The 14,210-nt window shown below is 36.0% G+C and overlaps 1 protein-coding gene across 1 annotated transcript; it reads left to right on the top strand.

The window, feature by feature from the left end:
- Positions 1-3: 3 nt before the first annotated feature.
- On the top strand, positions 4-13,221 carry nudt15 (nudix (nucleoside diphosphate linked moiety X)-type motif 15). The gene is made up of 4 exons (XM_056458975.1): positions 4-212; positions 6,032-6,208; positions 9,689-9,885; positions 12,824-13,221. The coding sequence occupies exons 1-4, from the start codon at positions 172-174 to the stop codon at positions 12,925-12,927; spliced, it is 519 nt and encodes a 172-aa protein (XP_056314950.1). The 5' UTR covers positions 4-171; the 3' UTR covers positions 12,928-13,221.
- The last annotated feature ends 989 nt before the right edge of the window (positions 13,222-14,210 follow it).

Below are 14,210 nucleotides of genomic sequence, written 5' to 3'. Positions count from 1 at the left end.
ATAGAGTCTATCGCGGTTGGCCATTTCCTTCCTCATGATCCAAAAAGCTTCATATTTTTAAATCAGTTCATGTGTTAATGACAAATATCCGCTTTTGATTTGAGATTAAACATGATTTGCTACCAGTTGTGTATGTCATAGTGAACAGGCTTCGATTTGCTCGTGAAAGATATGCTTCCCGTAAGGAGATTCATGTACCAATTAAGATATAGGTAAGTTTAGACTATTGTGGGGTTTCCATTAAAACACTGATGGTAAGTTTCGCTTATGCTGATTTCCGTCAGTGTAACTACCAGTAAAGGGGGGTTGAATAATTCCAATGATTCTTCACGTTTTTTTCAATCGGCTCTTCTTGTAGTATATCTTTCAGCCAGTAGATGGCAGCAGGCGAGTGTGTTTTTGTGTGTTGTTAAAAGTTATTGAATCCTCATTTATTCATTCATTTTCTTTTCGGCTTAGTCCCTTTATTAATCTGGGGTCGCCACAGCGGAATGAACCACCAACTTATCCAGCATATGTTTTACGCAGCGGATGCCCTTCCAGCTGCAACCTAACACTGGGAAACATCCACACACATACACTACGGCCAATTTAGCTTGTTCAGTTCACCTCTACCACATAACTTTGGACTGTGGGGGAAACCGAAGCATCTGGAGGAAACACAGAGAGAACATGCAAACTCCACACAGAAACGCCAACTGACTCAGCCGGGGCTCAAACGTGCTACCCACTGCGCCACCGTGCTGCCCTGTGTTTTCGATACATAAAGTTATTTGCTTTGTAAAGCAACGTGGCTTTTGGTTTGGTTTGTTACCTCAGATTTAAGCATATTAATTTGGATGTGATTCAGATTTATTCACTCGCTTTTCTGACACACATAGTCCTACTGTAAATGACGAGCAGTGAGCAGATCTAATTTCTAATATTTCAAAGACAAGTTAATGTTTAGACTTCAAAGATATACAAATATGTCATGTGTACATGCAACTTATATTTCAAAATGTATAAAAATGTATATATATATATGACATAAAGCCTGTATGTCAGGTCTAATTAAGCAACATTTCTAGGTTTTGATGAATAGGCTACTATACATTAATACTTTACAAGTACAGCAGTTTTCTTTTTACTTTTTATGAACAGTGTCATTTTAATTAACTTTTATAAGCACAATTTTAATTTAAATGATGAAGTTTTTTTGTCTGCAAGTACAGCTAATGTTCAAACTATTTATAATGTTTAAAGTGGCCGACTATAATACATATTCTTAATAATAGTAATTAATCTACCTCATTTTTGAACTGTGCAGTGCTCTAGCTGCTAAATGAGGCCTACTACGCTACTGTATTTAAATATTGGTCGTTATGTTGGTACTTGGAGAGACTATTTTTTTCTGAGGTGGTACTTGGTGAAAAAAGTTTGAGAACCACTGATTTACATCATTTGTATTAGACAATATACAAAAACTTTTTCACAAACCTTTGACTTAATTACAAAAACAAACAGCATTTATTTTTTAATGGAGAGTTTAGAACCATATTTGCATGCAGCTAAATAATTTACATCATTCTCGTCTTGGATTAGACCAGGGGTGCAAACAGCACATAGTACACTATACACTTTGTACTTATGCACTTACACACTCAACAGCATAGTATATGTATGTAATGTTGTCCCAGATAGAACACTAATGTTTTTTTTACTAAGCATAAATTCAAACCATTTTAGTGAAATAAATGATCAAACTAATTAATATTCTATGGTAATTGGTTTAAAAAAGATATTCTATTGGTCTCACAGTTATTAAACGATGAAGGATATTTACTGACTTATACTGAATATTTAGAGAAGTTTATTTTTCCAGTGCCTCCACGAGATTATAGTATAGTAATTGATGCAATACCAGCAGGCCTGGCAAGGCTTTTGCAGGGTTACAGTGAACCAAATAAACTAACAGTTAAAAATGAGACTTTATTAGATGGTGTAGATAAAAAAAGATAGAAAATGTAATAATACATTTCTTAGAAGTTTAATTCATTATCCTGCAACTTTTAGACACAAGTACTTTTGGAATAACCAATATAAGAATATAAATTGTAACTTGATTTGGACTTATAACAACAAATATTGTGTCACTAATAAAGTCAGTGAAATCTACTTTAAAATTATAAATAAAATATATTCAACCAACCAGTTTCTCAAGAGATATAAAGCGGATCTTTCTGAATCTTGTTTTTTTGTTGTTGTTTTTTTTTTTGCAGAATGGATGTTGAGACTGTTATGCATTTGTTTTTTTGTTTTTTGGGATTTTGTAATAAATTACAAGCATAGATAAATAAAATATAGTAAAGATAAAAGTGAATTATAGTTTTCAGGTATTCACTATTCTGGTACAGATATTGAATAATCAACACTGCATAGTCTTCTTCATGGTATATTATTTATTCTTTATTAAAGTTTAAATTTCTTGTGACCGGATGTTTTAACATTTGAAATATTAAAATGTTCACAGAGTCAGGCCTTAAAGGGACAGTTTACTTAAAGATTAAAATGTACTCACACTTCACTTGTTTCAATACTATAGGAGTTATTAAATTATATTCTTTTTGTGTTCATTTAAAAAAAGAAAAATCATAAATGTTTGAAACAAGTGAAGGATGTAATGCTAGTGGTAAGAAATTTTCGTTGAACTATCACTTAAAAATGCATGCAGATGATAAACTTTTACTCCATTATGATTAAGCTCTATATTAAACTATATTCCCAACATTGCATATCCTGTGATGTGACTGTAGCGGATGCACACATTGCGATATCGATGCTGAAGTGATATATTGTGTAGCCCTAACTTGAATATAGATTAGTTGTCTTTACTTACTTTCTGTCCTTGGCCAAAAACTTGCTCTCACATTGTTAGTGTTGGGAAACATTATCAAAAATCAATTTTACATAGATATATAAACAAATTTAATCAAAATAGTTTGTTGCGTGTTTTATTATATGCTGTAATAAATTTGAACATCATTGTTTTTCTTATTATTTACCATGGATATGTAGACATCACATTATGAAAATGTACTTGAAAGTTCTGGAAAAGACTTGGAAAAATCATGGAATTTTAGAAGTAAAAATGTGTATGAACCCTGAATAAAGAAAAGATATGTCATATTTTACATAGATAAAAAAGATATAGATAAGAATCTCCTGTTCATGTTAAATCTTTTGATATTATTAGGCAAGTTTCATATACACAATTGTGAATGGTCTGAGAGGAAGCCTAACATTTTCTATCTCAAGGCTAATTTTTAAATGAACTCTTAAAGGACTTTCAAGTCGTGAAGCTACCAGAACTGTGAATATACTTCAAAAACTAAACTCCTATTCTCTATGTTAATCGTTATGTATACACGCTCTTGTTCTTTATTTGTTTTTTTCTCTCCTTCTTTCTTTCTTTTAGTTATTTTGCGTACATATTTGATGCTAAAATGTGAATATCCTATCGTAAGATTGGTTATGCTTTTCATTGGAAATGTTCAGCAAAAACAATTTAAAAAAGACCAAACTACCAAATAATACCTGCGCTATAATCACACTCGTGGGAGAATTTAGCTTTCACAATCCGAAATAAAGTTCTCCAACATCTGCCAACCGTATCTGTCTGCGGACTGCAAGACGGGTATAAGATGAAAGGGCATAACTTGTAGTCAGTTAGAGGTGTAACTTGATGTTATTGACATCCAATTGAACCCAAAAAAAAGATACCTACCAGAGAACATTTTCACCAAATGTTTTCATGAGTTTTTCCAAATTTATCCACAACCAAGTCATTTGATATATTACCATATTCATCCATTTAGCAACTCATGCAACTCCACTCGCTGATTTCATCCATTTTGTCATGACAGTTAGCCTACTCGGCGTCGCCCCCTATGGTTGAAAATAACAATACAATTGCGAGCGTGTCGAGTATGAAAGCCTCCGCAACTCACAGCTGTATGTTAATAACTGTGATGGTTAAGTTTAGGTTTAGGGTAAGTGTAGACGTTAATAACTGTGATGGTTAAGTTTAGGGTAGGTGTAGATGTTAATAAATGTGACGGTTGGGGTAGGTGTAGACTAATGTACAGCGCCAACATAGTTTTAACATGGCTCCATAATTTCAAGTTACGCCCCTAAAGCCTGTTTCACACCGCAAGTGTGAGCACAGCGTAAGCAGTGCGTGTTTTTTTTGCCATCCATGTTAACAAATTTGAGCTTTCATATCGCTTGCAGAAGCGTTGCAGACGCACACAATAGTTTTAGTGCTGGGTCTATTTTTGCCACGCTGCTCACGCTCAATTAAAGTGATAATGACCAAAAAACACATTGAATGACAGTAAAAAGAAGCAATTTTACCCAATAAATGCATCAATAATATCCACTGATTTTTATATATTCAATCAATTGAACAATTAAAAACGGCAACAAATATTTTGTTGGGCCCAAACTACTAAACGAAATTTAAACCATTTTAGTATCAGTTTCGCTTAAGTTGCACACTAGTTTGATCATACAAATATCATTAAAACTATATTGTATTCTAACTATAGGCCTACAGTGCATCATCCTGACAATCCAAAACAAAATGACATGATATCACAGGCGATTGTACTCTGACCGAGTGCACCTGAAAAGACATGAATGACACACATCAGAGCATGAGAAGCATACAGTTCTTCAGGATCTATATAATTTGTAAAATAAAGAGTTGCAGGTTAAGGAAACAGCATAGGAGGAAGTTGGTGCAGATGAAAAGTAAAAAAAAAAGTGTAATTATAGATAGGTAACAAGATAGAATGGACAGAGATAGATTGATCTGTGCAGTAGCTTGCGATGAGCTGCGCGCTGTAGACGCAATCGGTGAAAGGCAAACGTCTGCGTGCTTCTGCTCTCCGTCCAGCGCTGCTCACCTTTTTTTTTTTTTTTTTAGCTTGGTTTGGAATCTTTTTTTTTTTATTTATTTTTTTTTATTAGATCTTATAAGAACATACAGAAAAAAGAACAAATGACCGAACAAAGAAACATCTTATTCATCTAGAAAGTCCAAATAGCAGCATTCACACAAAAAACAGAAAAAGAAAAACAAATAAATATATATATATATATATATATATATATATATATATATATATATATATATATATATATATATATATATATATATATATAAAATTAAAAATAAAATTGAACTAAATAAAAAGCAAAATACAATGCACTATAATACAAAGGGGTTATTCATTAAAAAATGCCTTTAACAGACTACACAGTTTAAGGTCTTTTTTATGTCTCATTAGCTTTAAGGAATTGAAGAAAACCATTAAATCTTTGTGGAAAAGCAGAAAAGTGGGGGGGTTATTAAAAAATCTGCATTTAGGAATGAAATAGTTTGCCAAAGTCACAATATTGTTAACCAAAAATTCCAGCTCAGAATTCTGACAAAAAGATAAATATTTTACAGTTTTAAAATCAAAATCAGGTATTACATATTTTAACCTTACCCAAACAGTAATGTCATCCCATAACTTTTTTGAAAATTTGCAGCGCTGCTCACCTCTGTCTTGCAGTCAGTCCGCAGACATACCCTACTCACATGCATAGACTGTAGCTCACATGTGCGGCCGATAACTTCGCCCTTTCCGCTGCGTGAGCAAAGCTGCGGTCGTTGAGCGCATGAAGTGTCCAACATTTCACACTTCATTTTATCGGTTGAATTAGTGCATCTTCCGGGTAATTAAAGTGCACTTATTATTTTTAGCGTTTTCAGTGTGAACGCACTACTTACACTATTTATTCTACAAAATGGCATAGAATAGTGCATAAGTATTTAATTAGGACCTGAACAGCACTTGATAATTACAGGCATGCGTGCTTGATATGGGTTGCAAGTGAAATCTGCAGGAAGGTAGATGAACAGGGTTGGTCATTCCTGTATTATATAATATAGACTGACAGTTCGCAACACAGCTTTATAACTTTATTTGTTTATTCACAGTTTACATACAATGTCTGAGGCGGTTGAAAATGGAAAACCCATCCTCAAGCGTCCTGGAGTGGGGCTCGGGGTTCTTGTGACAGACTCCTCCAATCCTGGATGTGTCCTGTTAGGAAAAAGAAAAACCAGAGTTGGGAAAGGCACCTACCAGTTACCAGGAGGTCACATTGAATTCGGGTGAGTTCATAAAGCACATCACTGTGGCCTTTTAATAATGTTTAGGCATGCCTGCTAACTAAATGTTTACTCATGCGCTAGAGCAAATATAGTACATACACATACATTTGATGTTAAAATTATTAAACTGCCTGTGAAATTGTAATTAAAAATATAGATTTCCCAAGTGCTGTTCAACACATTTCTAAACATAATAGTTTTCATCACTGATTTGAAATAACTAATTTTTTTTGTCTTTGCCATGATGCCAGTACATAATATTTTACTATTAATTTGGCAAGTATTCAGCTTAAAGTGCAGCATAAAGGCTTAACTAATTAGGTTAACTAGGCAGGTTAGGTGAATTAGAAAAGTTATTAGATAACTGTGGTTTGTTCTGTAACCAATGGAGGAAAATAAAATACTTAGGGGGGCTAATAATAATGAACTTAATTTTTTTTACATTTAAAAACTACTTTTATTCCAGCCAAACTAAAAGAAATAAGACTTTCTCTAGAAGAAACAAATTATAGGAAATACTGTGAACGTTTCCTTGGTCTATAAATATGGGAAATATTTGAAAAAGAGTAAAAAAAAATCACAATAATTTTGTCTTTAACTGTATGTAACAGGTAAAAATCAGTGGAAAAGTTTAGGTGCAGGCTCCACAAAGTGCAAAAAAAAACAGTGTAATACATTTGAGATAATATACAGGACACAAATATACACTCACTGGCTACTTTTTTTAGGTACACCTTCCTAGTACCGGGTTGGACCCCCTTTTGCCTTCAGAACTGCCTTAATCCATCGTGGCATAGATTCAACATGGTACTGGAAATATTCCTCAGAGATTTTGGTCCATATTGACATGATAGCGTTACGCAGTTGCTGCAGATTTGTCGGCTGCACATCCAGGATGCGAATCTCCCATTCAACCACATCTCAGTCCAATAGAGCACCTTTGGGATCTGGTGACTGTGGAGGCCATTTGAGTACAGTGAACTTATTGTCATGTTCAAGAAACTGGTCTGAGATGATTTGGGCTTTATGACATGGCGCGTTATTCTGCTGGAAGTAGCCATCAGAAGATGGGTACACTGTGGTCATAAAGGGATGGACATGGTCAGCAACAATACTCAGGTAGGCTGTGGCGTTGACATGACGCTCAATTGGTACTAATGAGCCCAAAGTGTGCCAAGAATATATCCCCACACCAGTACACCACCAGCAGGTTGAACCGTTGATACAAGGCAGGATAGATCCATGCTTTGATGTTGTTGATGCCAAATTCTGACCCTACCATCAAAACGTCGCAGAAGAAATGGTGACTCATCAGACCAGGCAACGTTTTTCCAATCTTCTATTGTCCAATTTTGGTGAGCCTGTGTGAATTGTAGCCTCAGTTTCCAGTTGTTAGCTGACAGGAGTGGCACCTGGTGTGGTCTTCTGCTGCTGTGGTCTTCCCAGGTCTTCCCATCCGCCTCAAGGTTGGACGTGTCGTGTGTTCAGAGATGCTGTTCTACATACCTCGGTTGTAACGAGTGGTTATTTGAGTTACTGTTGCCTTTCTATCAGCTCAAACCAGTCTGGCCATTCTCCTCTGACCTCTGGCATCAACAAGGCATTTGCGCCCACAGAACTGCCGCTCACTGGATATTTTCTGTTTTTCGGACCATTCTCTGTAAACCCTAGAGCTGGTTGTGCTCCCAGAAAATCCCAGTAGATCAGCAGTTTCTGAAATACTCAGACCAGCCCGTCTGGCACCAACAACCATGCCACGTTCAAAATCACTTAAATCACCTTTCTTCCCCATTTTGATGGTCTTGACCATGTCTACATTTTCAATTCAATTCACCTTTATTTGTATAGCGCTTATACAATGTAGATTGTGTCAAAGCAGCTTCACATAAAAGGTCACAGTAAATAGGAACAGTGTAGTTCAGTTTATAGTGTTGAGTTCAGTGCAGTTTAGCTCAGATCAGTGTGGTTTAATAATCACTACTGAGAGTCCAAATACTGAAGAGCAAATCCAACGATGCGCAGCTCTATAGATCCCGAAACATGCAAGCCAGTGGCGACAGCGGAGAGGGAAAAAAAAACTTCACTAAAGGCGGAAGTGAAGAAAAAAAACCTTGAGAGAAACCAGGCTCAGTTGGGCACGACCATTTTAATTTCTCCGCTGGCCAAACTTTTGTGCAGAGCTGTAGTCTCAGTGGCGGAGGCTGGAAGCTGGCCTCAGCGAAGACTCGTCTGTCTCTGGAGCGTCACAGGAATCAGTCTCATGTTCTCCACTCCTCCATGACCATCACAGTAGCTGCTCAGGATTCGGCCAGGTCCAGGATATAAAAAACCTTGGGATCATCTCGTCGTTGGTCTTGGATCGAATCAGTGACTCTGCATAGTCTGAGGGCCTCGGGAAGAGTATCCCCAGGTGGAAATGGAGAATAAAGAAAATAATTAGCGTAGCTGATGTTCACAGTGTATATCAACAAGATGCATAACCTGTGTGGAAGCCCCCAAGTGGTGCACTAAGTGTATGCTTTACTGAACAGATAGGTCTTTAATCTAGTTTTGAATTGGGAGAGTGTGTCTGAGCCTCGGACTTTATCAGGAAGGCTATTCCAGAGTTTAGGAGCTATAAATGAGAAGGCTCGACCTCCTTTACTCGACTTTGCTATTCTAGGTACTACCAGAAGCCCTGAGTTTTGAGACCTTAAAGAGCGAGTTGGATTGTAGCGAGACAGAAGATTGGTTAGATAAACAGGAGCTAGATTATTTAAAGCTTTATATGTAAGAAGCAATATTTTAAATTCAATACGAAACTTAACAGGCAGCCAGTGTAAGGAGGATAAAATTGGGGTGATGTGATCAAATTTTCTAGACCTGGTAAGAACTCTGGCAGCTGCATTTTGTACTAGCTGAAGTTTGTTAATAGAGGATGCTGGGCAGCCAGCAAACAGTGCATTACAGTAGTCCAGCCTAGAAGTCATAAAAGCATGGACTAGCTTTTCTGCATCTGAGATGGATAGCATACTTCGTAACTTAGCGATATTTCTCAGATGAAAGAAAGCAGTTTTTGTGACATGGGATATATGATTTTTAAAAGTTAAATTACTGTCTAATATGACACCCAGATCTTTTATAGTAGAGCTAACGCTAACTTTGTATCCCTCTAATTGTAGGTCGAGTTGTGAGATCTGCTGTGTACAGGACTGTGTACATGCCTAAATGCAATGAGTTAGAAATTTACGTTAATGAACAGTTGGACAGGTGTACCTAATAATGTGGCCAGTGAGTGTACATAATACAGTGCAAAATACAATGACACACTTTAAAAACAATGTACAGTTAAATGCATAAATAGACAATAAATATGTAAAAATACTTGTTACACACACACATATAGATGCAAATAGACAAGTAGTGTGCAAAAAAAAAGATTTAACATAATACACCCTAACATATGTAAAGTTAGACTCTTGAAATGTTCAACATTATCAGGGAGAGCTGGGAGGAGTGTGCTCAGAGAGAGGTGATGGAGGAAGCCGGTGTCCGTCTGAAGAACATCCGCTTTGCACATGTCGTCAACTCCATCAAATTGGAGGAAAACTACCACTACATTACAATCTTCATGCTGGGAGAACTGGACAGGTCTTTCTCAGCTGAAGCAGTTAATCTGGAGCCAGAGAAAAATGAAGGTAAATCATTTCTGTGACTGTGTAGTCTGTGTCCAGATGGCCCACCCACAAATCATTCATGATAGTGATACAAATCTGTCATGTGAGACTATTCCTCACGCCAACTTGGCAGTCATCATTATGACGGATTTTTGCAGTGTTAAGCAGAAATTATAGTGATCTATATTATGTAGAAATATGCTGTATATTAGGTGACATGGTGGATCAGGAGTTAGCACTGTCACCTTACAGCAAGAAGGTCGCTAGTTCGAGTCCCGACTGGGTCAGTTGGCATTTTTGTGTGGAGTTTGCATGTTCTCCCCATGTCCGTGTGGGTTCACGTTCCGGGTGCTCCGTTTTCCCCTACAGTCCAAAGGCATGCGCTATAGCCTCCTAGGGCTTGAGTGTCCACATATGTGGACAGCACATTTTAGCTCTTAAGTGGCTATTTAAAATACTTTGAATGTTTTATATGTTGTTACAGACATACAGTGTCATCCTGCAACTGTTTTGCAGCATATGAAATGTCCCAAACACTATTTTTAACTGTCCAAAATGGGGAAAAAAAACTGTTTTTACTCTCTGATAGTCAAAGCAAGTAAAAAAAAATTCTATGTTAAATATGCATTTAAAAAATTCAGGAAAAAGTGTTGTATGTAAATTCAGACCACGAGTCCACATATATGGACATCATTTTTCTCTAAAAGAACATTGTATCAAAAGATGATACTTAGATTTTTATTCTAATTAAGTTCTAATAAGCCCAAATAGCAAAGAGAAATAAAAAATGCATGTAAAAAAGCACTTTGGGCCTACTGTATGAGTGTGTGTGTGTGAATGAGTGTGTATGGTTGCTTCCCAGTACTGGGTTGCAACTGGAAGGGCATCCACTGTGTAAAACACATGCTGGATAAGTTCAGTCTATGTAAAACACATTCTGGATAAGTTCAGACTAGCGGTTCAGTCTGCTGTGGCGACCCCTGATGAATAAAGGGACTAAGCTGAAAGAAAATGGATGAATGTTGTATGTTGATGCATCACCTTAAGTTGATCATTTCAATTTCATGCAAATCACATCATTCGATAAACAGACTAATATTTAACACAACGTTCACATATAATGAAATGTGGATCTTCCTCTTTAAAGCAACAGTTCACCCTAAACTAAAAATTCTATCATCAGTTAGAATGAAGACCTGAAACATAAATCTATGCTTTTTTAGGTAAATGTGCGAGAGTTCTGTACTTTCACTAAAAATGCATTAAAGGGATAGTTCACGCAAAAATGAAAATTTTGTCATCATTTACTAGGCCTTTACTTGTTTCAAACCTTCATGTGTTTCCTCCTTCTGTTAAACACAAAAGATGTTTGGAAAAATGTTGGAAACTTGTAACCATTGACTTCCATAGTATTTGTTTTTCCTACTATGGAAGTCAATGGTTACTTGTAGACAACAACATGAGCTTAAGTAGACAAAGAATAAAAATTTTTGGTTGAACTAAATCTTTGTAATGATTTTTTTTAATAATGATTTTGCCTGTTCAACCTCTTCAACCTCTTGACCTTAACAGAAGTCCTTATTCCCTTTATTAACCAGGGTTCACCACATCGGAATAAACTGCCAACTTATCCAGCATATGTTTTACGCAGCGTAAGCCCTTCCAGCTGCAACCCGTCTCTGGGAAACACCCACACACTCTCATTCACACACATACACTACAGACAATTTAGCTTACCCAATTCACCTATAGTGCATGTCTTTGGACTTGTGGAGGAAACAGGAGCACCCAGAAACCCATGCGAACACGGGGAGAACATGCAAATTCCACACAGAAATGCCAACTTTTTACCAGTCTCATTTCAAACTGATCAATTCAAAAAGATTTGTTTTATGATATATTTATGTAGCCTTTTCAGTCTTTTAAGTTTACTTTGCTGTATCTGGACTTTTTAAAAGAGGAACAGAATGCACTCCGTATTCATTAAAAATATCTTAATTTGTTGTCGGTGCCAATGGCGTAGTGGTAAGTGCATCAACACATGCACTCTGGTGCTCACGTTGCCCGAGTTTGAATCCCACCTTAAGGTCCTATGCCGATCAATCCCCTCTCTCTGCTCCCCACACTTTCTGTCAATTCTTTCTACTGTCCTATCTAAGAGGAAAAAAGGTATCTAAAGGTAAAAACCCCGAAAAAATATTTGTGTATCAATGATTAACCTGTGTATTGTGGACAACAGCATGAGCTTAATTAAACGAAGTCAGAATTTTAATTTTAGCTTGAACTAAATCTTTAAAATGATTTTTTAATAATGATTTTTGCCTGTTCATACTCCAAAGTGTTGACCTTTACGATTATTTTTTACAAGTATAATCATTCTGCTTCCATAAACATTGTACATTTTGAAATAATCAGTTAAATTTATATTCAATTCACGAAAATAAGCCTAAAATCCAACAATGATTGTTCATTTTACATGTTACTTAGACACACTATTACCATCTAAATCAGGGGTCACCAAACTTGTTCCTGAAGGGCTGGTGTCCTGCAGATTTTAGCTCCAACCCTAATCAAACACACCTGAACAAGCTAATCAACGTCTTACTTGGTATACTTGAAACACCCTGGCAGGTGTGTTGAGGCAAGTTGGAGCTAAACCCTGGAGGGACACCGGGATTGGTGACCCCTGATCTAAATGGCCACTTTTTGGCCATAATAAACACCAATGCAGGTCTGACTGACCTTAATGTAGATTAACTTTATCTACATATTGCATAAAACCATGTCATGTGCTTGAATTTCTGTTATAAATGGTGATTTTACACATATTAATAATCGGTAGGTATCAATTTATTGTATTGGTACATCAGCATAGCTAATACTGAATAATTGGTGACTCATTTTTTATTATTTGACAATATTTAAAATTTCCCAATGTTATTTGTGATTTCTTTCTCAGGTTGGACATGGAGGCAATGGGATGATTTACCCCCTGAAGAGCAGCTATTCTTGCCATTGGCCAACCTGAGACAACAGGGCTTCCAACCATTCAGAAAGGATTAAAGGGATCTTGTGTTGTTAAGAAATCAACCTTATGACTCCCTGCCTTTACCTGATTCAATGTCAGATGAACTCAAATCACCTTAGGCCTTTTCTTGCTCATTTTTATAAGAGCTTTGACCTATAAAGTGACACACACCCTGAACATACAGAGGCATACTTCCAGATTAAGTGTTATGGATGAGTTATTGCTGAATTTAATTCCAGTTTCTCATTAGTCTCTTATATGATTTTATTGAAAAATGTTGTAATTTACATCTACGACTATTAAGGTATTAAAGCTTATGAGTCATTTTGTTCATGGTGGTAAAGTCTGTATAACATATGTCATCATGGGTGATTGTTACACTGAAATATTTAGGTAACACTTGTCCATAATGGTCTTTTTGTTAATGTATTTACTAATACTAACAAACAATAAACAATACATGTATTATAGTATTTATTCACCATTGGGAATGTTAGTTAGGGGCACCTATTTCACCCCTTTTACAAGATGTAAGATCAGCTTTCGGCGTCTCCAGAATGTGTCTGTAAAGTTTTAGCTCAAAATACCCATCAGATAATTTATTATAGCTTCCAGAATCTGCTCATTTTGGTGTCTGAGTACATTTTAGCTGTTTTTGTAGCCTGTGGCTTTAAATGCAAATGAGCTGCTTGTCCCTGCCCACTGTTCCCATGTGCGTGTCTGCTTCTCCTGCGTTACATCAGATAAACAGCCATCAGTGATAGAGACAGACTCGGATGAAGCTGAAATACAGCTCATTTGTTCAGAAATACCAAGTTTATTTCATGTTTTTGTGGTGGAGTTTGTTCAATCCTTTCTGAAAGGATGAGTGACACACAAATGCCATTTGCAGTACATACACACACACACACACACACACACACATATACATATATATATATATATACATATATATATATATATATATATATATATATATATATATATATATATATATATATATATATATATATATATATATATATATATATATATATATATATATGCATTTACTGACACCATGTGGCCATGGTGATTTTAACGGTTAAGAATTACAGAGATTTTACTATCTTTATTACCAACATGCTCCGTTATAAGTGTTTTAAATTTATAAAAGTGTTTTAAATTTATAAAACGTATAAAAATTACAGAGAGTTGGAACAAATATTTTAATCCCAGTTTATTTGCAAAATATTCTGTAAACATGTGTATACATGTTATTATAGAAACATGGCGCCTGTCAAGCAATTCGATGAGCGAGGAAAACTGATCTCCTACG

The sequence above is a fragment of the Danio aesculapii genome, chromosome 6, assembly GCF_903798145.1.
Source record: "Danio aesculapii chromosome 6, fDanAes4.1, whole genome shotgun sequence".
Taxonomy (NCBI): domain Eukaryota; kingdom Metazoa; phylum Chordata; class Actinopteri; order Cypriniformes; family Danionidae; genus Danio; species Danio aesculapii.
The sequence above is the reverse complement of the archived record's forward strand: the minus strand, read 5'-3'. Positions and strand labels throughout refer to the sequence as shown.